The 25,000-nt window shown below is 39.2% G+C and overlaps 1 protein-coding gene across 2 annotated transcripts in view; it reads left to right on the top strand.

The window, feature by feature from the left end:
• The window catches only part of LOC137646594 (uncharacterized), a 39,197-nt gene that overhangs the window by 13,162 nt on the left and 1,035 nt on the right, over positions 1-25,000 (top strand). For both annotated transcript variants that reach the window (XM_068379705.1, XM_068379711.1), the window contains exon 2: positions 19,058-20,095. In XM_068379705.1, coding sequence (XP_068235806.1) covers positions 19,489-20,095 — 607 coding nt within the window. In that variant the 5' untranslated portion in view covers positions 19,058-19,488. The remainder of the gene's footprint in view (positions 1-19,057; positions 20,096-25,000) is intronic.

Below are 25,000 nucleotides of genomic sequence, written 5' to 3'. Positions count from 1 at the left end.
GGTTTTCATATCGGTTTCGAAATACCTTTGGGTCACGAGAAGAGAGAGAGAGAGAGAGAGAGAGAGAGAGAGAGAGAGAGAGAGAGAGAGAGAGAGAGAGAGAGAGGGGCTTGAAAGTTCACTTGAAGTGCAACGAAGCGGAATTTTAAGAACATTGAGAAAAGAGTCATTACTTGTCTTAAGTAATTTTGGTTTATGTCATGATTTTCAAGCATCAATTCTTATTTCTTATTCTCAAGAATAAGTTTTATCGTCGGATGCAATTTTGAATATGAATTATTTTTATGATGTATAGTATACATACATCTTCACACACGTATACTATATATATATATATATATATATATATATATATATATATATATATATATATATATACATATGTATATATATATACATAAATATATGTATATATATATATATATATATATGTATATATACACATATAAATATATGTATATATATATATATATATATATATATATATATATATATATATATATATATATATATATATATTCGTGTGTATATATATATATCATTTTTTCTTCTATCGACCTTATTGGTCCCATTGTATAGCAGAGTCGGCCGTATGAGTGAACTTTCTCCATCTATTTCTATTCCTCGCATCATTCCCACCCTACTCATATCCATTCTCACCCCGCTGACGCCCCGCATTCCCCCTCCCCCCTCCATCTCTGTCATATTCTTAGCTCTCTTGATTGGTTCCACCTCCTCCCTTCTTATTACATGGCCATAGTATCTCCGACGAGACTCTACAGTAAGTCTCCCTCCTTTCCTGTTGTGATATTCCAGCAATACATCTCACCATCCTCATCCCGGTTCTTTCCAACAGTCCTTCCTCTTTCCTTTTAAGCGTCAAAGTTTTAGCTTCTAAAGTCAATTCTTTTTAGTGAGGCTGAATTGCACCGACTCGTAGGGGTGCCCTTTTAGCTCGGAAAAGTTTCCTGATCACTGATTGGTTGGACAAGATAATTCTAACCAATCAGAGAGCAGGAAACTTTTCCGAGCTAAAAGTGCACCGCTGCGAGTCAATGCAAATGTGCCTCATTAAAAAAATTGAGTATAGTGGTACTGGCCTGATAACTTTCTTGAAGATTTTCATTTTAAGTCTTGATGTCACTTTCTTGTCTGAAACAACTCCAATTACTTATCTCTAATTATGCCATTCTTCTTTCACTTTCTGTCTCATTACTCTCTCAGTACTTCCTTCCTCTATTGTTATTGAGCCAAAGGAATTAATCTCATTGTTCTGTTTTAGCACTTTTCCATCTTCCACATGAATGTTTACTTCTTCATGTCCATCTCTACTGCTTACCATTAGCTCTGTCTTTCCAATGTCCATCTTCCATCCTTTTCTCTCTAGAGGTCCTTTCCATGTTAAAAAAACTTTCTTTCAGTTCTTTTTCTGTGTCAGCTATAATGACTAAATCATCAGCAACCATCAGTTCTCACAGTTTTTCTTTTCTCCTTAATTCTAATGACAAAGTCAATAACGACGAGGAAAAGGAATGGACAATGAGCAGATCCCTGCTGGAGGCCAACCTCCACAGGAAATGCCTGTTTCCCCACATTTTATCTGCACGATGGTTTTTGCCCCCTCATATATTATCCTAACATTACCAACTTCTTCAGCACTCCTCTTTTTGAAACACCAACAGACTAACCTTCTTGGTACACTGGCATTCGCCTTTTCAGGATCCTCAAAAGACATGTACATTTTCTTGTTTCCTTTTAGATATTTCTCTTAGACTTGTCTTACTATAAAGATAGCATCCACTGTGCTCTTTCCATTCATAAAAAGTTAAATGAATGGTTTATTTCGTGTACATTAAAATCGTTATATTCTTGAATTGGACACTGTAAACTCTGTGAATATGAAAAATTTGCTCAATTTAATTTTAACGGATTCTAAACCTTCCTCTCACAAATGTACCCAAAAAGCCTTATGAAAATACAAGAAAGCAATTAATTAATTACTAATATCCTTAATGGCTTTCATCTTTCCTTAATTAGCACTTAGCTAGATATTTATTACTTTACATTTTATATTATATACACATGAGATGTGGTTTGACCTTGAAAACAATCTTCTTGCATATGCAGATGATGCTACTCTCTTTGTATCAATTCTATCCCCTGAATGTAGAACTGTGGTCCCCGAATCTCTTGAAAGAGACATGGCTAATATGAGTGCATAGTGAAAATTATGGGGCATAAAGTTGGACCCTAATGTACCTCAAACTATAAATATAAGTAGGTTAAGGACGATGGCTCCCAATATCCAAATCTCTCAATTGATCATGTCTGTTTAATCATATACAAATTCTTTAAAATTCTAGGTATGACTCTTGATTGCAAATTTACATTTGGGAAACACATCCGGTTTGTTTCTTCAATTGCACAAAAACTGGCACACTGAGAAAGTATTTTAAAGATTTTTGGTGATCAATCTATCCTGAAGAAATGTTGAAATTCTCTCAATCATTCATTCATTTCGTTCATTCATTCATTCATTTCGTTCATTCATTTCATTCATTCTTTCAATGAACATTGTTCTCCTGTCTGGTCTTCAGTCTCATCTTAATTTGCTGAACAGAAACTTGTGATATATTAAAATCATGAATTCAGATCAGGATGTTAATCTCTGGCACCGTCGTTCAGTTAGTTCTTTGTGCACGTTGCATAAGATTTCTCATAATTCTAACCATCTTTTACATATAAATCTTCCCAGAATGTAACGTCCAGTATGTAGTACTATAGTCCATTTCTTTTAGCGATGCATATTTGCACCGACTCGCGGCGGTGCCCTTTTAGCTCGGAAAAGTTTCCTGATCGCTGATTGGTAAGAATTATCTTGTCCAACCAATCAGCGATCCGGAAACTTTTCCGGGCTAAAAGGGCACCGCTGCGAGTTGGTGCAAATATGCATCGCTAAAAGAAATTGACTATAGATATACAGTTAATTCAGTTAATTCTAAAAGTCTTGCCTTCTCCATTATAAGACGCAATACTACATAATATTCTGTAAGTTTCATTCCGGCTTTTTTACAGATTATGGAATAATCTTCATATTCCGGTAGTTGAATGGGTGGAACTTCAGAAGTTCAAACTTGCTGAAAATGTTTTTTTTTTTTTTTTTTTTTTTTTTGTTGAACAGGTTGATGTGTCTCATTTTTTGCAGTTCATATATGACTTATATATTTAATGCCGTTACTTACTTTTAATATTTTCTATTCTCAATAATTGTTTATTCGTTACTTCTTTATATCCTTCTGAATTAGGATGGTTTCCATGCTGGAGCCCTTGGGCTTGTAGCATTTCGCTTTTCCAGTTAGGGTTGTGGCTTGGGTAATAATAATAATAGTAATAATATTTATTATTATTATTATTATTATTATTATTTTCCATTTCACGTTAATCATCATCATCATCATCATAATAATAATAATAATAATAATAATAATAATAATAATAATAATAATAATAATAATATTGATTATTATTATTATTTTCCATTTCACGTTAATCATCATCATCATAATAATAATAATAATAATAATAATAATAATAATAATAATAATAATAATAATAATAATAATGATAATAATAATAATATTGATTATTATTATTATTATTATTATTATTATTATTATTTTCCATTTCACGTTAATCATCATAATAATATTGATTATTATTATTATTATTATTATTATTATTATTATTATTATTATTATTATTATTATTATTATTATTATTATTATTCATTTCACATTAATCACCAAAATGGGCATATCAGAGTAATATTTCATGACAATTTTGGGTGAAATAGTTGGCCTCAAATTCTACTTTTCAGTCTCACTTTCACCAGTGATTCTCTGGGGACAGTATGACCCGTTGCATTCCAGCTGTTACGAAGTTGTGGAATGATCTTCCTAATCGGGTAGTTGAATCAGTAGAACTTCAAAAGTTCAAAGTTGGAGCAAATGCTTTTTTGTTGATCAGGCAGACATGAGTCTTTTTATAGTTTATTTATGACATATTTGTTTTCGTTGTTGTTAATAATTTATATATATGACATGTCTGTTTTGACGTTGTTACTTTTTTTAGAATGATTTAATTGTTAATTTGTTCTCTTCATTTATTTATTTCCTTATTTCCTTTCCTCACTGGGCTATTTTTCCCTGTTGGAGCCCCTGGGCTTATAGCATCTTGCTTTTCCAACTAGGGTTGTAGCTTGGATAGTAATAATAATGATAATGATAATGTCTTTCTGCTATCCGGGATTTGGGCTTTTAGAACGACGTTCTTGCCACGCTTGCACGCGAGTCTTAATTACCGACAGGTGAAAAAAAAAATATTGTTTACTTTTCTCTTAGAGAGAAATTTAGAATATATTTTTTTTAACTGGATGTAATACTATTACTACAAAAGAAATTAAAGTTTGTTTTTCACATTTTTGAGGTTTTGGTTTGTCACGCATATAAACCATACACACGCCCATATATATATATATATATTTTTGGGCTCAAGCCATGTCGTCCTGATGGAAGTTCCTATAGGGTAGCTTCCTAGGGTATATTACAACTACGGCGATATTCCCAGAGAATTTACCTTAAGGTACCAGAATTCTAACTCCTGGAGCGAGTATCCCTCGTGAAAGGGATATCGCGACATATCAGAGGACGTATTCTAGACACGTCACATGGCAATCTACGACCTGAACAGAGATTCGTCTCGTAGGAGGGAGATTGACGAGATACGAATTCGGGAAAGAAAAAGGGGAGCCGCTCCCAAGGCTTCCCTATCCCCCGATTCGTATGCGTGCCTGGCGCCAATCCTGGCGCCATCTGTATTCCTTTTTGCGTAGCTTAACAACTCGGTGTTTTTTCCTGTTTTTCTCGCAAATCTTGGATTTATTCAGCTTTTCATGGCTTCTTCGTCTTCGTTGACCTCGGATAAGTTGAGTATAGTGTCTGTTATGTATAAATGTAGGCTCTTGGTAAAATTTTGAGTGATTAATAGGATTAATCTTTGATACAAGAGCCGTAGCCTACCAGAGGTGTCCTGGACACTGTCACTCGCTAGGTATAAATTAGTTAGTCAGAGTGACATTCCTGGTTGTTTTGCTTAATAAAATTTAGCTATTTAGCTTTACATAGGATTTCCTTTCGTGCTTAGTATTATTTGGCGAAGTATTCGCCATTCTGGCCTACGCTAGGCCATGTAGCCTAGTCGTTTGGTCCTAGTACTTAATGCATGATTATGGTTTTTCCGAGTGTAATTAAAATTTTATTGAAGCTTTAGGCTATATTTTATACATGTTAGACTGTGTGGAATATTTCCAAGATTGTATACGTGAGAGTTTCGGTGAATTAGGTAATCGATTCTCTTGGTGCCTAGGCTAATTGCTTATGGAGCCTTAGTATACTTTATCATACTCCCCGGTTGCTTTCTTTTCTTCGGAGAAGGTATGCAATCCCTTTCCCTCTGTTTAAGCCTTGGGCTTATCCCTAAGTGGTTTTTTCCGAATTTATTTTCGATAAAACTATACTAGGGTGTTACTGTACCTTCCTGTTCCAGCAGAGTCTGGTTCAAAGAGGGTCAGAACAACAGAGTTTTTAGTCTGAGTCCGTGTTGTTTGGCTTGGGGCAGAGTCTCCCTCGCTGACCTAACACTTACAAAGGGAGCTGAGCTCCCTTAGGTCACTGTCGAAGGTTTCTGTAGTTATGATTCCTTCTTGTGTGATCGACCAGACTAAGTCCTGTTGCTGTTCTCGGGGAGGATAAATCTTCCCTTGGGAGTTGCAACGCCTTCCTTGCTTTGGTGCTCTGGAAGCTGGCAGGTATTATACTACTGCGCTGGCCCTTTCCCTTAGATCTCCCTTAGGCTAAGACAGAGTTCTTGGCTACGGGTGATCTGTCACTAAAGCAAGGTTGGCAGGACCCTCTTGTCCCTTCCCCCTCTATCTCCGTAATGGCCTAGCCATTACTGTACTGTACCTTGCCGGCCGGCAGAGCTGGCCGGCAGGGGTATTACTGTACCATATGTCATTCTACTTCTGGACCTAGTATAGGTTGGGATTTGGATTGACTAAGCCCATTGCCGGCCGGCAGAGACGCTGGACGGCAAGGGTCTTATGTTTTCGAGTGCTGCCCGGACCTCTCTTGGTCCCTCATCCATGCCTGCCGGCAGAGCCGGACGGCATTGGTCAAGGAAGCCTGAATTAAGTTTCTCCCCTTCCTTATATGCACTCTTTCGGTTGCCGGGCTGGGGGGGTTGTGTACACTCTTATCCCGGCATCCATTCTATTTTCTTCTAGTGCTGTACCTGTCCCGGCAGCCGGCCTATGAGGCCGGCAGCCGGGCAGGGGTAGTCTTCTGGTTCTTTTGCTGCCGGCTGGCATCGGTCTTGTACCTTTGCCGGCCGGCTTATGTCAGTCCTTGTCTGCCGGTCACCAAGAGTGTGGCCGGCAGCTGGGTACTACCTTGTGTAGTTGCTGGCCGGCAATCATTGCCGGCCAACACTGGCTGTTGCTGGCCGGCAGCTGCTGCCGCCGGCACAGGCATTTGAACCAGAGGGCTGCCGCCCTATAGCTGTTAAGTAGTATACTTTAAAGCTAATTGTGGTGTGTGCCGGCCGGCAAAGGCAGGCCGGCACACATCCTCCTATACTGTACTAGTATTCTTCTGTATAGCATATACAGTAAGAAGAAAACTATAGTAAAAGTTTAGGTACAGCACTGTATCTTCTAACACTATTGTGTTTTCTTACACAGCCCTTTGCTGTTGCCCTCAGACAGGAAGCAGAGTTCTTCCCCGTCTATTATCCAGGATTTTTAAAATCATTGCCTAGGTGTGAGCTCCACCTGTTTCCTATGGAAACCTTGCATTGGTTACTCTAGTAGAGATAAACCATTTTTGATTTTATTATCTGGAAGGCTGCAACAATGGGTTGTGAGGGAAACACAAGTGTGTGTCTTTCATTTATGAATTGTTATGCTATACTATGCATATCCAGTGATACATAGTTCACTTGATACTCATGGAAATTTCTTCTCTTTACAGAAGGACACTCCGAAGTGGGGAAGTGCTTTCTGCAATGTCAGCAGCAAGAACCTCTGCGGACATGAGTTTTGTAGGAGACACGCAGCATACGCTGTCTCCAAGGATGATCTCCGGTATTGGGACCCTCAGGTATGTACTGTGTGCACTAACCTGATTAATGAGACATTTAAATAGCTAGGAAGAAGCTTCGTACCTGGGTAAGGGGCTTCCAAAAGTACACTTCTGGCCCTTATCTTCCAAGTGAGAAGATGAGGGCGTATCTTTTCCCTAAGGCATCAGCTGAGGCAGTGATTCCCCAGCCTCAAGAGGAGATCCCCTAAGTTCAGATCCAGGTGGATGCTGAAGTCGCGGTCGCGATGCAAGACATCCAGCTAAATGACAGGATATCTGATGTGGACGGGTGTCAGGAGGAAGACCTCCTTGCAGAAGCCCAGGATGAAGTTCAAGTCCCTCTACATCGGCCGGTCTCCCAGTAGAGCTGGGACAGGCCCTCTCTTCTATTGTTGGAATGATCCAACAAATGCAGAAGGAGAATCAGGAGAAGGCGGCTGCAATGGAACTGCGAATGCAGTGCCTTGCAGAATCACATGGGCCCCAGAAAAGCTCAATGTGAAAGACCTTCCTTTGTGCTCGGATGCTAACCCATGGAGGTATGCTGAGCACATGTCGATGACGACTGGAAAGATCGTCATCTCGGATATGCTGGGCTCAGTTCCCCTGGAGGGTGGAATTCTGGCCCAGCAAGGCACCATATCCGGACTGTTATGTCCGGCTGAGGAAGGAACCAGCTTCAAAGGAGGAGGCAGAGCCGAAGGAGGTCATAGTGATGACCATGCTAAGGCTCAAGCTCTACTTTCATCTTCGATGAAAGAGAGGGGCTTCTCTAACTCAAAGGTAGCTGCATTGAATAGGAAGCTCCCTTCCTTTGTGTCCTCGCCTACTAGAGCCTTCCCCCTTTTTACAGAAAGGGTTTCTGGCTGTACTAAAAGCAATCGAGGCCGGCAAGTCTTGCCCCTCCCTAGAGGAGTGTAAACCCTTGTCGCTGGCCCTGCCTATGGACCACAAAGATTGGAAGGACGTCCATCTTACGTTCTAAGTGGAAAGTTGGAGGCTGATATTGCCGGACGTCAGTTCGGCAAGGACCCCCCTAAGCTGTCTGACTTTCTTTTGCGAAGTGAGCTCGATACAAAAGAAAGACTGACTGCCTCAATGTCTCTTCAGACTACTCTCGAGACGATGGCAAGTGACCCCAAGGTCCATGAAATGTTCATGGTAGTGGCCAAGCCTCATCTGGCCACAGTGACGAAGGACCTTTATGGCTTCGTCAAGGCAAGGAGAGCTTGTAGGGAGTTCGTGTTTACCTCGGCTACAGTGAGGCACGAGCTAAAGAAACTAATCTCCTCCAACATTTGGGGAAAAGACCTTTTTCCCTACCGACTTGGTCAAAGAAGTTTTTGATAAAGCCACCTTGGAGAATAGAAACCTTCTCCAGAAGTGGGACCTGGCTATCAAAAGAAAGTCTTCCCCGGATGAGGGTCCTCAACCAAAGAGGAAGACTATGAGGACTAGGCTACCGTCTCGGCCAGCCAAGCCTCTTAGACAGCAACAGCAACTGCAATTGCCATTGCCCCCAGTGCCCCAGATCGTGGCACAAACCCCGACCACCTTTCAGTGGGTACCCCAGGCCGTGCCGACACAGTCCACGGCATTCACCCCAGCGTTCGAAGGGCAGTCTACTTCCTTCCGAGCAAAGCCTAGAGGAGCAGCCAGAGGCTCGTCTAGACGCCCCTCAAGGGGAAGGGGATTCAGGGGTGGTCGTGGTCAGGAAGGCAAGACCTCAGGACGGCAGTCCAAGTGAGGTGATACCGGTAGGAGGGAGACTTCTGAAATTTCGGGATCGGTGGACCTTCGATCCCTGGGCCCACAGCCTACTCAAGAATGGATTGGGCGGGAGCTGGTACAGCACTCCACCCCCGTACCTTCGGTTTTTTCCAACACTCCACCCCCGTTATGGAGGAGTACGTTCAAGAACGGTTGGAGAAAAAGGGTGAAGCCCATCAATTTCTAAGGGAGGCTGTTTTGTGTTCCCAAGAAAGACTCGGAAAAGCTCAGAGTCATTCTGGACTTGTCGCCACTTAACAAGTTCATAGTGAATTGCAAATTCAAAATGCTAACACTGCAACACATAAGGACCTTACTGCCCAAGAGGGCATATTCCGTCTCTATAGACTTGTCAGATGCCTACTGGCACATTCCAATTAGCCATCGACTCTCCCCCTACCTAGGGTTCAGGCTACAGCGAAGACTATACGCCTTCGGAGCCATGCCATTCGGGCTAAACATAGCCCCAAGGATTTTTACGAAGCTTGCGAGCGTAGCTCTCAAACAATTTCGCCTAAAGGGAATTCAGGTAGTAGCCTACCTGGACGACTGGTTGGTGTGGGCAGCATCCGAGACAGAATGCTTGCAAGCTTCCAGTCAGTGATCCAGTTCCTAGAGTACCTAGGCTTCAAGATCAACAGAAAAAGTCTCGACTTTCTCCATCTCAAAAGTTCCAGTGGCTAAGATCCACTGGGACCTTTTGTCACACCGTTTCTCCACCCCAGCGAAGAAAAGGAAGGAGATAGCGGGTTCTGTCAAGAGACTTCAAGATTCCGAAAGGATATCAAGACACGAGCAGGAGAGAGTACTGCGCTCTCTCCAGTTTGCTTCGGTGACAGACCCAGTGCTAAGAGCACAGCTAAAGGATGCAATCGGAGTTTGGAGAAGTTATGCATCAAACGCGTGAAGAGATCTGAGAAGACCAGCCGCTTCGGCTAAGTACTCTTCTCAGGCCTTGGTCCCAAGCCAGACATCTAAAGAAGTCAGGTTCTTCTTCAGCCACCTCCCCCGTCGGTGACGATTCACTCAGACGCCTCAAAGGAGGGATGGGGAGGTCACTCTCATCGGAAAAAAGTCCAGGGGACTTGGTCCAGGCTATTCAAGACCTTTCTCATAAAACTTTCTAGAAGCTAGGGCAGTGCTCCTTACCTTAAAGAAAGTCTCCCCGCGTCATTCGTTCCACATAAAGTGGTAATAGACAGCGAGGTAGTTGTAAGATACTTGAATCGACAAGGATCGAGGTCACCACCTCTCAACCAGGTGATGTTGGCCGTCTTCCGATTGGCGGAAAAGAAGAAGTGGTACCTGTCGGCAGTTCACCTTCAAGGAGTCCGCAATGTGACAGCGGACGCTCTATCCAGGTTCACACCGATAGAGTCGGAATGGTCCTTAGACGCAGGATCATTCTCCTTCATTCTGAATCAGTCCCAGAACTGCAGATAGACCTCTTTGCGACGAAAGACAACAAGAAGTTGCCCCTGTACGTGCCCCGTACGAGGACCCCTTAGCGGAAGCAGTGGACGCGATGTCCCTCGACTGGAACAGATGGTCCAAGATTTATCTGTTCCCTCCTCACAACCTTCTGTTGAGGGTCCTCAACAAACTGAGATCCTTCAAAGGGTAGCGGCAATAGTGGCCCACAAGTGGCCGAACAGCGTGTGGTTCCTCCTGGCATTGGAACTGTAGCTGAAGTTTGTACCACTACCAGATCCAGTTCTGACCCAGCGAGTCCAGAAGTCAACTGTCTGCGCTTCATTACAGAAAACCCGGACCCTGCAGTTCATGATTTTCTCTCCCTAGCGGTGAGAAAGCGTTTCGGGATTTCGAAAGCCAGTATAGACTTCATTGAGGAATATAAATGCAAATCTACTAGAAGGCAATATGAGTCATCTTGGAGAAAATGGGTGGCCTTTTGTCAAGGCGAAGATTCCGCAGGAGATCTTGACAGACTTCTGCTTATCTTTTTTCCCCACCTCCATGGTCAAGGGTTGGCAGCGAACACGATTTCAGCGTGTAAGTCTGCTTTGACAAGACCCATTCTATATGCCTTCCAGGTCGACCTAGGTAACGAGATCTTTAATAAAGTCCCGAAAGCCTGTGCTAGGCTCAGACCTTCAGCACCTCCAAAGCCCATTTCATGGTCTTTAGACAAGTTCTTCATTTCGCTTCTCTGTTGAGCAATGAAGAATGTGCGTTAAAGGATTTGACACAAAAAGTTATTTTCCTAATTTGCACTCGCGTCCGGGGCCAGGGTTAGTGAAATTGTAGCCTCTCGAGAGAGGCAGGTCGTGTTCAGTTCCTGGATGGGGAAGAACTGAACCTGTTTCCGGATCCTACGTTTCTCGCCAAGAATGAGTTACCCACCAACAGGTGGGGTCCCTGGAGAATCTGCCCTCTGAAAGAAGATGCATCTCTATGTCCAGTAGAATGCCTAAAGGTCTATCTTCATAGAACTTCAGACTTCAAGGGTGGTCAGCTATTCAGGGGAGAAACATCAGGCTAAAATTTATCTCTGAATCAACTCAGAGCAAAAATCACATATTTTATTCGCAGAGCGGATCCTGACAATACACCCGCAGGTCACGATCCGAGGAAAGTTGCCTCATTCTTAAATTTCTTTAATTGCATGGATTTTGAACATCTCCGTTCATACACTGGCTGGAAGTCTTCCAGAGTGTTCTTTCGCCACTATGCGAAGCAAGTAGAGGAACTAAAAGAGATCTGTGGTAGCAGTGGGTCGCGGTGTTAACCCTACTGTTTAACTCTGCGAGGAACAGTGGTCTTAATTGGGACGATTAATTCCAGGGTGAGTGTGTAGTTACATACTGTACTACAAACTAAGTGAGGGCACTGTGTTGCCCATCCAGACTGTTCCATTTCCGAAGGTGAACCTAGCATAAGTGCAGACATGTGTGCCGAGCGTTTCTAACGCTAATGTCATTGATTTGTAATACAGGCTTTTATGACTTTGATACCTCGGTATCTTAAAAGTGGCATCTAATGTTTTTCTTTCAGACAAACAAGCCCTGTTTACTATCATACTTATGCTTAAAGTTTTGGGTTATCCTCTTCTTATATATATATGTATAATTGTGGTTAACCTGTCTGTTTATTGTCTGTCAATAAGCTTGTTCTTGAGAACCTTGCGTCTCCTTCACCTGTGTCAATTTATTGGTATAATTGAGCATTCATTCTATGTACCTTATCTGGGATAATTCTAATAGAATTGTTCCTTTATGCAAGCTATGTTGCATTGGTTTTCCTCCTATGCGGATATAAAACCTTTGGCCAATACAAGTATTGTGCGGAAAACTGGTCGATATTTCATATTGACGCAGTGGTCCTTTACAAACTATGCTTTACTTAATATAGGGCGAGACCACTATATTAGCTTGCCTGGTATTCATACATAGATATATGTACTCTTCGAGACTTTCCAGAGTCTAGTAGGACTCTTCCCTGTAGGGGGCAGGAAGCTCTAACATAGTTTATAGTTAGTTGAAAAGATGTATAACGGTAACATCTTAGGTCTCTAGGTCTAGTCGACCGGGAATAAATATCTCCGGGGAGTACGGCACGTTCTGAGAATCCACAGATACAGTAATGCTCTGGTACACTTCCATCAGGACGACATGGCTTGAGCCCAAAAAACGGATTTTGAGCGAAGCGAAAAATCTATTTTTGGGTGAGATAGCCATGTCGTCCTGATGGACCCGCCCTTGCCTTTCTAAGAAAGGGCTGTAGGACCCCTCCCTACATACAGTATCTGTAGCACCTCGTGTACGCTACAAGGAATACAGATGGCGCCAGGATTGGCGCCAGGCACGCATACGAATCGGGGGATAGGGAAGCCTTGGGAGCGGCTCCCCTTTTTCTTTCCCGAATTCGTATCTCGTCAATCTCCCTCCTACGAGACGAATCTCTGCTCAGGTCGTAGATTGCCATGTGACGTGTCTAGAATACGTCCTCTGATATGTCGCGATATCCCTTTCACGAGGGATACTCGCTCCAGGAGTTAGAATTCTGGTACCTTAAGGTAAATTCTCTGGGAATATCGCCGTAGTTGTAATATACCCTAGGAAGCTACCCTATAGGAACTTCCATCAGGACGACATGGCTATCTCACCCAAAAATAGATTTTTCGCTTCGCTCAAAATCCGTTATATATATATATATATATATATATATATATATATATATATATATATATATATATATATACATATATATATATATGTATATATATACACACACACATATATATACATATACATATATATATGTATATATTGTATGTGTGCGTGCCGTCCGAAATGACAATGCTAGGTTTGTATGGATATGCACGAGTGTGAAATATATTCCCCTTCGAACGGATATATATTTCTTAACCTAAAACTTAGTTGTAAGATCGTAGATCTTTTGTAAATAGCTTAAAAATGCTATTTTTCCCTATTGGAGCCCTTGGGCTTATAGCATCTTGCTTTTCCAACTAGGGTTGTAGCTTGGATAGTAATAATAATAATAATAATTAGTCAACAGAGACATGTTCTAATGTGGAGTCAGTTTTTACATTGGTAAGAAAAAAAAAATCTAGAAGTTTATTTGCCTCCGAATTATCTACTGAAGTGAATTTGAGGAAGAAATGAACGATTCATATAACCTTCCTTCCTTTAAGGGTTAATCTTGTGGAATGATCTTCCTAATCGGGTAGTTGAATCAGTAGAACTTCAAAAGTTCAAAGTTGGAGCAAATGCTTTTTTGTTGACCAGGCGGACATGAGTCTTTTTATAATTTATTTATGACATATTAGTTTTTTATGTTAATAGTTTATATATGACATGTCTGTTTTGACGTTGTTACTTTTTTTTAGAATGATTTAATTGTTAATTTGTTCTCTTCATTTATTTATTTCCTTATTTCCTTTCCTCACCGGGCTATTTTTCCCTGTTGGAGCCCCTGGGCTTATAGCATCTTGCTTTTCCAACTAGGGTTGTAGCTTGGATAGTAATAATAATATTAATAATAATAATAATAATAAATAGTCATTGAGTAACCAACCCTATTGCCTGCCTGGTCCAAAAAGTAAAAAGAATGTGGAGTCAGTTTTTACATTGGTAAGAAAAAAAAATCTAGAACTCCTTTATTTGCCTCCGAAGTGAATTTGAGGAAGAAATTAACGATTCATATCACCTTCCTTCCTTTAAGGGTTAATCTTGTGTTAAATAGTTATTGAGTAACCAACCATATTGCCGGCCTGGTCCAAAAAGTAAAAAGAATTTGGAGTCAGTTTTTACATTGGTAAGAAAAAAAAATCTAGAACTCCTTTATTTGCCTCCGAAGTGAATTTGAAGAAGAAATGAACGATTCATATCACCTTCCTTCCTTTAAGGGTTAATCTTGTATTAAATAGTCATTGAGTAACCAACCCTATTGCCGGCCCGGTCCAAAAAGTAAAAAGAAGAGTTCTTGAGGGGTTTTCACGGACGAGCTGTGGCACTGCTGTCTGCTGGGTGGGTGCCAGGACATACCATTTCGCTGTCAGCAATATGGTCTTTAAATCATGCCTCACAGACAGACATGCATAAGCGCATACCTTGCTAGGGTATTCTTTTGGGGGAAGGAAATGGCTCTCTCTATGGACGTGGTTCTCTTCCTGAGAAGGAACCGATGCAAAATGTTTCAGTCAGATTCTTTCATTTTAGAAAAGTGTTTAAATGACTTTATTTTGGATTGCGTAACTAAAGTTTCATTTAAAATGCATTTTAACTATTAAAATTATTACTATTACTGAGATTACTCATATTAATATTATCAAAATTATTATTATTATCAAAGCTATTGAAATTATTAAAATTAGTCTGTTTGTGTGTTTTTTTTTTTAAATAGACTACTTAGGTAATTATATGAAAGTGATTTCATAGGCTTTGGTATTTTTCTCCTTGCCTCTACGAGTTTTTAATTGCCAAATCAATACTGTCTTCATGCCAAAAATAGTATTTTTTTTTTTTTTTTAAATTCTCATGAATTTATTTTTCCCTAGTTTATAGAATATTCTTTACGATTATGAGTTTTAATAACCATCTGCAATCAACTTTTCTTTTTCCCAATCTTCGCCGTCAGTCCACTTTTTCCCAATCTTCGCCGTCAGTCCACTTTTTCCCAGTCTTCGCCGTCAGTCCAATTTTTCCCAATCTTCGCCATCAGTCCACTTTTTCCCAATCTTCGCCGTCAGTCCACTTTTCCCAATCTTCGCCGTCAGTCCACTTTTTCCCAATCTTCGCCGTCAGTCCACTTTTTCCCAATCTTCGCCGTCAGTCCACTCTTTCCCAATCTTCGCCGTCAGTCCACTTTTTCCCAATCTTCGCCGTCAGTTCACTTTTTCCCAATCTTCGCCGTCAGTGCACTTTTTCCCAATCTTCGCCGTCAGTCCAATTTTTCCCAATCTTCGCCGTCAGTCCACTTTTTCCCAATCTTCGCCGTCAGTCCATCATGTTGTGTTATGCTCAAAAACACATCTCGAATTGCTCAAGGACTCATTTCCTACGCATTAGTGTCAGGTTACCGTATTTACCACCTCCGATTCAGTCAACCTGTAGAATAGAATATATGTCACCTTCGCACTTGGCTCTACAAAATAATCATTATTTCCTCATGAGATCATCAAAGTGCCAAACGAGGCCGATCCCTTGCGCGATCAGAGGAAAGGCGTTTTATTGCTTCAATTAGTGTGTCGAGGTCGCGAGAGGCTGATGGCTGGCGGTTGGGAGTTAAAATTTGGGCTGAATGTAAAGTGTTTGCTCACTTGTTTCTAGCTGTATTATCATCATTAAAAGGTATTATTATTATTATTATTATTATTATTATTATTATTATTATTATTATTATTATTATTAGATTACATTTTTTTCTGTGAGTGATGGCTTTAAAGTAAAATGTGGGTCAGTCATTGGCTTATTATTATTATTATTATTATTATTATTATTATTATTATTATTATTATTATTATTATTATTATTATTATTATTAGATTACATTTTTTTCTGCGAGTGATGGCTTTAAATTAAAATGTGGGTCAGTCATTGGCTTATTATTATTATTATTATTATTATTATTATTATTATTATTATTATTATTATTATTATTATTATTAGATTACATTTTTTTCTGTGAGTGATGGCTTTAAAGTAAAATGTGGGTCAGTCATTGGCTTATTATTATTATTATTATTATTATTATTATTATTATTATTATTATTATTATTATTATTAGATTACATTTTTTTCTGTGAGTGATGGCTTTAAAGTAAAATGTGGGTCAGTCATTGGCTTATTATTATTATTATTATTATTATTATTATTATTATTATTATTATTATTATTATTATTATTATTAGATTACATTTTTTTCTGTGAGTGATGGCTTTAAAGTAAAATGTGGGTCAGTCATTGGCTTATTATTATTATTATTATTATTATTATTATTATTATTATTATTATTATTATTATTATTATTATTATTAGATTACATTTTTTTCTGTGAGTGATGGCTTTAAAGTAAAATGTGGGTCAATCATTGGCTCATGTGACTTTTAACTACTTAGTAGTAGATGAGTGTCAAATAAAATGGATGTTTAAACAAAATTAATCTCTTCATATCTGTTTGAAGCACTTACACATATATAGTTTACATCAACATTATTTCAACCCTTCCCCCCAGACATAAACTACAGCATTCAATTTCTCATTGAATATATTGTATTCGAAGAGAAGACTGTTCCAACTTTGCGATTTCCTCTATGCCACCTCCCAACACTCACACAGACGTTTGACTAACATATCCTCTCCCATTCTCTCAACGGAACTAAACCATATCCAAATCATAGAGCTTTCTTTCAATCCAATTTATTTAGTTAATCAAGTCACTCTTATTTTACATATGTTTCTCAGGTTTCGAACTCTTGATGAAATATACAAATTCTTAGCAGTAGTTTCTATCTTTTTCTTTATTTCCTTTCCGTTCAACGTCACGTTTGAATTCCTCAAAAATATTGAAATTATGTAAGCATTAATATGCCGGCAAGATCTTTAATTCTCTAAAGAAAAAAAAAAAAAAAAAAAAGCTAATTTTACACATTACTGGTCCGCAAATTGCTACATTAGCTTCACTTTCACATTTCGTTTAACTCTCTCTCTCTCTCTCTCTCTCTCTCTCTCTCTCTCTCTCTCTCTCTCTCTCTCTCTCTCTCTCTCTCTCTCTCTCTCTCTCTCTCTCTCTCTCTCAAATGCATTTTGACAAAGAGATATTATTGTGATGATTGTATATAATCAGGGGCTGTTATATTTTAAAGATTAGAAACACTTCATTCATCTTAATGCAATGTTAGTCAAAAAAGATAGTTTTATTTCATTTTGCCTAGTATGTCTTACAGGGTCCTAAAATACACGTCAGTTTAAGAATCTTTTCAATTTCGTCATTACTCATAATTCATTAAACTTTATTTTCTCTTCTAATTAATTCAGTATACATCTGCTAACTGGTGCAGTCAAAATGTAGCTGGTTGCTAGGTGACTGTTGTGGGTCGAAGGTCGTGCTGTGTACTGTAGGCACTACTAAATGGTCGCTTCCTTTCTTCCATCTTGATGTCCAACCTCATACTGTGGTTTCCATCAATTATTTACTGCACTGTAATTGTTCAGTGGCTACTTTCCTCTTGGTAAAGGTAGAAGAAACTCTTTACCTATGGTAAGCAGCTCTTCTCGGAGATGGGCACTCCAAAATCAAACCATTGTTCTCTAGTTTTGGGTAGTGCAATAGCCTTTATACAATGGTCTTCCACTGTCTTGGGTTAGAGTTCTTGTGCTTGAGGGTACACTCGGGCATACTATTCTATCTAATTTCTCTTCCTCTTGTTTTGTTAAAGTTTTTAATATTTATTTTAATGTTGTTACTGTTCTTAAAATATTTTATTTTTCCCTGTTTCCTTTCCTCACTACGCTATTTTCCCCGTTGGGGCCCCTCGGCTTATAGCATCCTGCTTTTCCAATTAGGGTTGTAGCTTAACATAATAATATTATTATTATTATTATTATTATTATTATTATTATTATTATTATTACTAGCCAAGCTATAACTCTAGTTGGAAAAGCAAGATGCTATAAGCCCAAGGGCTCCAATAGGGAAAAATAGCCCAGTGAGGAAAGGAAATAAGGAAATAAATAAATGATGAGAATAAATTAACAATATATCATTCTAAAAACAGTAACAGCGTCAAACAGATATGTCCTGTAATAATAATAATAATGATAATAATAATAATAATAATAATTGCAACTCGGTGCTGAATGCCCTTCATGGCCCCAACGCCTCAAATTAGGATGTAAATCTATCCATGCGCAACTGTGTCATTGTGGGAAGTAAAAATTAACCGATATGAAAGACCTGCGCTAGAAGTCTACCATCTTATCCCTTTCGCCCGAAAAGGACGTATCGGTACGTTCTTGCAAAACACTGTTATTTACATGTTTTTAGCATATTTTTTATAACTTCATGAGAAACTTCAGGCATTTTCCAAAAGAATGAGACCAACCTAACCTCTATGACAGAAATTAAGGCTGTTAGAGCAATTTTAAAGAAATAAATATAACAAAATGTGCTCGAAATTTAACCCTACATTGGGGGTAAAAGGGATAATGGAAAACAAACGTGTCTTGGAGGAAGTCATTCGCATCCCACAAAGTGGAAATATTCTTTCAACATTTTCTTCCATTCTCTCTCGCTGATTTTCTTTAATTGACGTCTTGCAATTATTCAACCCCTCCCCTTCTTCGGTCTCTATATCCCTGAAAATAGGTTTATTATCATCAGGTGTTAACCGGGTTTTTCATAGCGATTACTTTTCTTTAAGATTTGAAATTATTGCTAATTATGCCTGTTACCACTATTTTCCATTGTTCATTAAATATTTGGAAAATCGTAAAAAAATGTATACTTTTTGTAAAGTTAAATGAATGTTTGGTGATCGTATATATGCCTATCAATCTTGTAACTTTTAAAATAAAACTAATGGCTTTGTTTTTATTTCATTCCAGAAACACAATGTGAACGGAATTTGCAACCTGGGATCGTACGAAAAGGAACCTGTTACGGGAAAGGCCTAAAAGGGCGAATGACCTAAACAGTGTTCTTACTGAGTGTACTGAGAAAAAGATTTTAAGGTTGTATGATGAAGCATCAACCAAACTCCTTTTTATTTTGGGAAGTGAGCAGACGATTTTTTTCTACGGCACTGCTGGCACGTGTCGAGGACACTAAGAAGAGTAAACTCATACTGTGGTATTTATCTTGAACTCATTTCAACATGTGCTAAATCGGTGCTATTTTCCTCACTGGCGGAAATTGTAGTGAGTGATAACTCTTTTGGTGCTTCATACTTTTTTCCAACACACAACCACCAATTTTTTTTAATTGAAAGTATAATTCAAAGCCAAAGGGTGATTTATGTTTTATTTTTTAATACAAGATGCTTACTCAACTTGAACTTTTGAATGCCTCCGGTGCTGCTAGCAATGATGACGACAGCGGCATGTCGCTGTCGCCTCTGGACGGCCTTTCCGAATATGCCATTGAACAGACAGAGTTCGAGTACTTCGAGTCGAATCTAGGATCCGATTCCTACTATGACATCTCTCCTGAACAAGATATCCAAGACAGTCTTCCACCTCCGCCCTGCTTGACACCGACTGCCGCATCCTCGCCGCCTACCTTTGGCACGATGCTTTACGACACGGGTATCTCCTCCAGAGGTGGCAGCATTCAAGGGCACACTGACGTGAAGCCTTTTGATGAAGATCTGAAACCCCTCCGCGAAGCTCTTGAATCCTCCAACGACTTTAGTAGCAATCTCTACAATGAGAATGTGGAGTTGGCGGACGTGAAAATAAAATTTGAGGAAGCGGACGTGAAAATAAAATTTGAGGAAGAAGAGCCGACTTACGATGCCTTTTCCACTGAAGTCTATGAAAACAGTATTACTACAGCAGACTTTAACTTAGGAAGTTTATACGACACATTCGATGCAAATCTCCATGCTAGTGAAACGACAGAGACCAAAACAGTATGGGATGAAGGCAAGTGTTCAATGATGTTTTTTTATGTTTTTATATATTTCCAAATTATCGGAGGATAAGCTGACAGAGTTTGGGAGGGTGCGTGAGAGATGGAAGTTGAAAGTTAATATGGGTAAGAGTAAGGTTATGAGATGCACGAGAAGGAAGGGTTGTACTAGGTTGAATGCCATGTTGAATGGAGAATTACTTGAAGTAGATCAGTTTAAGTACTTAGGGACTCTTGTTGTTGCAAATGGTGGAGTGAAAGCCGATATACGTCAGTGAGTGTATGAAGGATGTAAAGTGTTGGGGACAGTGAAGGGAGTGGTAAAGAATAGAGGGTTAAGAATGAATTTAAAGAAAGTTTTGTATGAGAAAGTGGTTGTACCAATGTGATGTATGGATCGGAGTTGTGGGGAATGAGAGTAACAGAGAGACAGAATTTGAATGTGTTTGAGATGAAGTGTCTGAAAAGTAGCCTATGGCTGGTGCATCTCGATTAGATAGGGTTAGGAACGAGGTAGTGAGGGTAAGAACGGGTGTCAGAAATGGTTTAGCAGCTAAAGTGGATATGAATGTGTTGAGGTGGTTTAGCTATGTAGAGAGAATGGAAAATGGCTGTCTGCTGAAGAAGGTGATAAGTGCAAGAGTTGATGGGAGAAGTATAAGAGGAAGGCCAAGGTTTTGGTAGATGGATGGAGTGAAGAAAAGTCTGGTGATAGGAGGATAGATGTGAGAGAGGCAAAAGAGTGTGCTAGATATAGGAATGAAAATGAATGGTGAGCGATTGTGATGCAGTTCCTGTAGGCTCTGCTGCTTCCTCCGGTCGCCTTGATGACCGCTGAGGTAGCAGCAGTAGCGGATTCAGCATATGTAATTTCATTTGCGGTGAATAACTGGGGAGGGTGGACTGTGGCACCCTTGCAGTTCCAACCTAACTTAGCTAAATCCCTCGCCAGGCTAGGAGGAGTCTTCTTCTTTGTCTGCATCTTTTCCCACTTCTATGTGGGGTCGATGTTTCTGGTCAGCTTTCTCCATCTACCTCTGTCCCACACTTCATCACCGGTTAATCCCTTTGATCGAACGTCATCTTTGATACAGTCCATCCACCTTCGCTTTGGTCTCCCTCTCCCTCTCGTTCCCTGTACCTCCATTTCCATCACTCTCCTCCCAATATACTGTTCATCTCTTCTCATGACATGACCATACCACCTGAGTCTACTTTCTTGGATCTTATCTGATAGTTTTCTAACTCCTGTGGTACCCCTAATTATCTCATTCCGTATCTTATCTCTTCTTGTCACCTCACACATCCATCTCAACATTCTCATCTCTGCCACATCCAGTCTCTTCTGTCTTTTTTATTGCCCACGTCTCCGCTCCATACATCATTTCCGGTCTCACAATGGTCCTGTGTACTTACCTTTCAACACAACCCCTATTTCCCTGTCACATAGTACTCCACACACTTTTTTTCCAATTCTTCCATCCTGCTTGTATTCTGTGGTTTATTTCTGCCCCCAGATCACCATCCTCTGCAACTGTTGATCCTAAATACCTGAAATTTTCAACTCTTTTCAATCTCTCTCCTTGTAAACTAACTTCCCCATTCTCCCCATTTTTCGATCTCAAATACTCTGTCTTTTTCCTGCTGATCTTCAATCCTCTATTTTCCATTTCTCTTCTCCACTCCTCCAGTTTCTCTTCTACTACCTCTCGCCTAGTGCTAGACAGTATAACATCATCAGCAAAAAGCATACACCAAGGAGACTGATCTCTAGTACCTTGTATTACTATACCCATGACCAGATCAAATAAGTAAGGGCTCAATGCAGACCCCTGATTTAGTCCCACATTTACTGGGAAACTTTCTGTTAGGCCTATACTGCTCTTAACATTTGCCTTTGCCCTCTCATACATATCTTGGGTGATTCTTACGTATTTCTCAGTGACTCCCTTTTCTCTCATACATCTCCACAGCTCCTGACGTGGTACTCGATCGTATGCTTTCTCCATGTCAATAAAGAACATATGTAATCCTTTCTGTTTCTCCGATGTTTTTCTATCATCTGCTTCAAAGCAAATATTGGTTCTACAGTCCCTCTTCCAGGCATGAATCAAAATTGTTCCTCACCAATTGTTGTTTCATCTCTGAGTCTCTTCTCAATGATCTTCTCCCATATTTTCATAGTATGGCTTATCAACTTTATGCCTCTGTAGTTGCCACATTCCTGGATGTCTTCCTTCCCGTTATAGATGGGAAGGATTACGCTTCTTCTCCATTCCTCTGGCATCTTTTCCTGATTGAAGATCTTCTGCATCAGGTCCCACAAGATATCTTCCATACCTCTACTGGTATATTATCCGGTCCTGCAGCTTTACCATTTCTCATCTTCTTTACTCCTTGTTCTACTTCTCTTCTAGTCACTCCCATGGTAACTGCCTCGTTTGGGAGTCCATCTTCAAATACTGTTCTTGGGTTCTCCTCATTCAATAGTCCTTCAAAATCAGTTTCCCACCTTATTTTAGTTTCATTCTCTTCTGCTAGAACTATACCATTGCTATCTTTTATTTGTCTTATCTGTGTCAGGTCTTTAGATGCAGCATCTCGGGCCTTAGCAATTCGTAATATTTTCTTCTCTCCTTCTGGTGTTTCCCTCTCCTTATAGACTTCATTTAATGTCTCTGCCTTTGCCTTTGCTACTGATCTTCTTGCTTCTTTCTTTGCCTGTTTATAGTTTTCTTTATCCTACTCTTGTCCTGAAGAGAAGAAAAGTCTCCTTTTGATCTTGTTTTTTTATGTCGGTTACCCTTCAAAATTGGGGGAAGTGTCATGGTATATAGATAGATTTTGTAATTTTTGTACTGTAATTGATTCCTGTTAGCGTCTACAACTTGCCTCTTCCCACAGGTGTTTTCCATTTTCATCCTATCAGGGTTAGTTCCCTTTGAAACCTTTAAGGGCCTTTGAATCTGAGTGAATCCCGTGAAGAGATTTTAGGATAAAACGTTATAAATGTTAACAGTTAGTAGCGTTCATTGTAAATACAGGTGCTGCCTTAATTGGCTTTAGAATTCAGTTTGTAAATAAATTTCTTTCAATCTTTATCAAAGTTTTTTCATGGCATTTACGTAATTCAAACTGTACGATTTTTTTTTTGTTTGCCACCAGAAAGTCACTTAATTTATTTCTTTTTAACTAAAGGAGAGCGTTGAAAGCTTTTATTAAATTTAGAATAAATGATGGCATGACACTGATTTTGTTGTATTCAAGGTAGTTACGATAATATTTTGTATTTTTGTTTTAATGATACACATTGTGTTGACTCATCGTGTCTAACATTTTTTTTCTTTTTTTTTCTTTTTTTTTGTATCCAGACGGTAGAAACCTAAAAAATCTAAGATTTTGTTATTTTAAGTAATCTGATATTTATATCTGCAACAGTAGCTCGTGTATGAGAGACTAGCACTGAATACCTCCATTTTTATCTCCGTCAAATGCAGCTGTTACCGCATTCTTGTAGCTTTCTTAAATTCAATTTGGTATTATAAGGTTATTAGAAAAAGTATTAATATTTTTTTTAGATATTTTTGATTCTTAATGGGGATATACTATTTATCGACAGTTATTGTATTCATTTATAGCTAATATATTAATAGCATGGAATGAAAGAATTAAAACATCAGTATCCGTGACGCTCCAACCAGGGAAATTTTGGGGCTATTTATTGCAGTCTTCTTGAAATGTTTACGAGTGGTTTCAAAAGCAATTTTCCATTTTGTATTCGTTCTCAGTTACAATTCCTTGAAGGGATGTGCAGTAGTTTAATTCATTCTTAATTGAATAGCCTTTAAATGTAGATGAATAGAGACTGCTCAGTTATATTTAGAAGAGTGTGCTTTTATTAGACTCCCCATTTCCGGTGTGACGGTCTGAACGATACCCCGGTCTCAGAATTCTCCTTGACATTGTATAATGGTTCTTTTCCGCCATTAGCTCGCTTCGCTCGCATGAAAATAAAACCTCAAGCTCGTATGTACTGGCAAGCGGTAATGTTGAGCTGCGCACGCTAACATTACAGGAAAATAAAACATCAACCTCGTATGCACTGGCAAACGGTAATGTTCGCGCATGCGCAGATTATCAAGGAGAATTCTGAGACCGGGGATCGTTCAGACCGTTACACCGGCAGGCAGTTCTCTATCCAACTCTCTTCAAGATTTTTCATCTTTAGGCGAACTGCACTTAGAGTAAGAGCACACAATGACATAAGGCCAATTTGCTCTATAACAAAATAGGTTTGGAACCACTGGACCAAGGCCTTTTTTTTGTATTTAGTTTTTATATGACAAAGCATAAAACATTAGACGTGCATATAAGATTGTTTATTTTTTTTTTTTTTTACTTTTGTTTGTGTGAAATGGTTAGATTCATTTTTATGTTTGGTTTACCCTATATTACTATTGTAATTCTGTTTTGCACTATACATATAAGTTGAGTAAATTTATAATATAACACCCTATTTAAAAGATATATGTGCCTCATTTTATCATTGTACCATGTTTATAAGGAAGTATCTTATACACAAAGCGAGATCATTTATATTTTTTTTTCCTATGTTGATATTCTTATGGGTTGTGTACACGTCAAGAAAGTTTCCATATTTTGTTTTAGATTAAGCTGACTTTATGGAAACAAAGTAGTCCCACCCTGCAACAAGTCTTTACAGAATCGGAAACCCATTTGCAGAAAAGAAAATGCACATTCGAACTGAGTCTATGAGAAATAGACTGCGGTTATTTTAAGAATTGGCCACTCTATGAATGCCTACATTGTATCAGTAATATTACAGTATGTATTCCCAAAACATTAAAAATTTTATCAGATTATTAAAACTAAATATTTCACCGAGTTTAATGAAGAGT

Source organism: Palaemon carinicauda, chromosome 1, assembly GCF_036898095.1.
Source record: "Palaemon carinicauda isolate YSFRI2023 chromosome 1, ASM3689809v2, whole genome shotgun sequence".
NCBI classification, from domain to species: domain Eukaryota; kingdom Metazoa; phylum Arthropoda; class Malacostraca; order Decapoda; family Palaemonidae; genus Palaemon; species Palaemon carinicauda.
The sequence above is the reverse complement of the archived record's forward strand: the minus strand, read 5'-3'. Positions and strand labels throughout refer to the sequence as shown.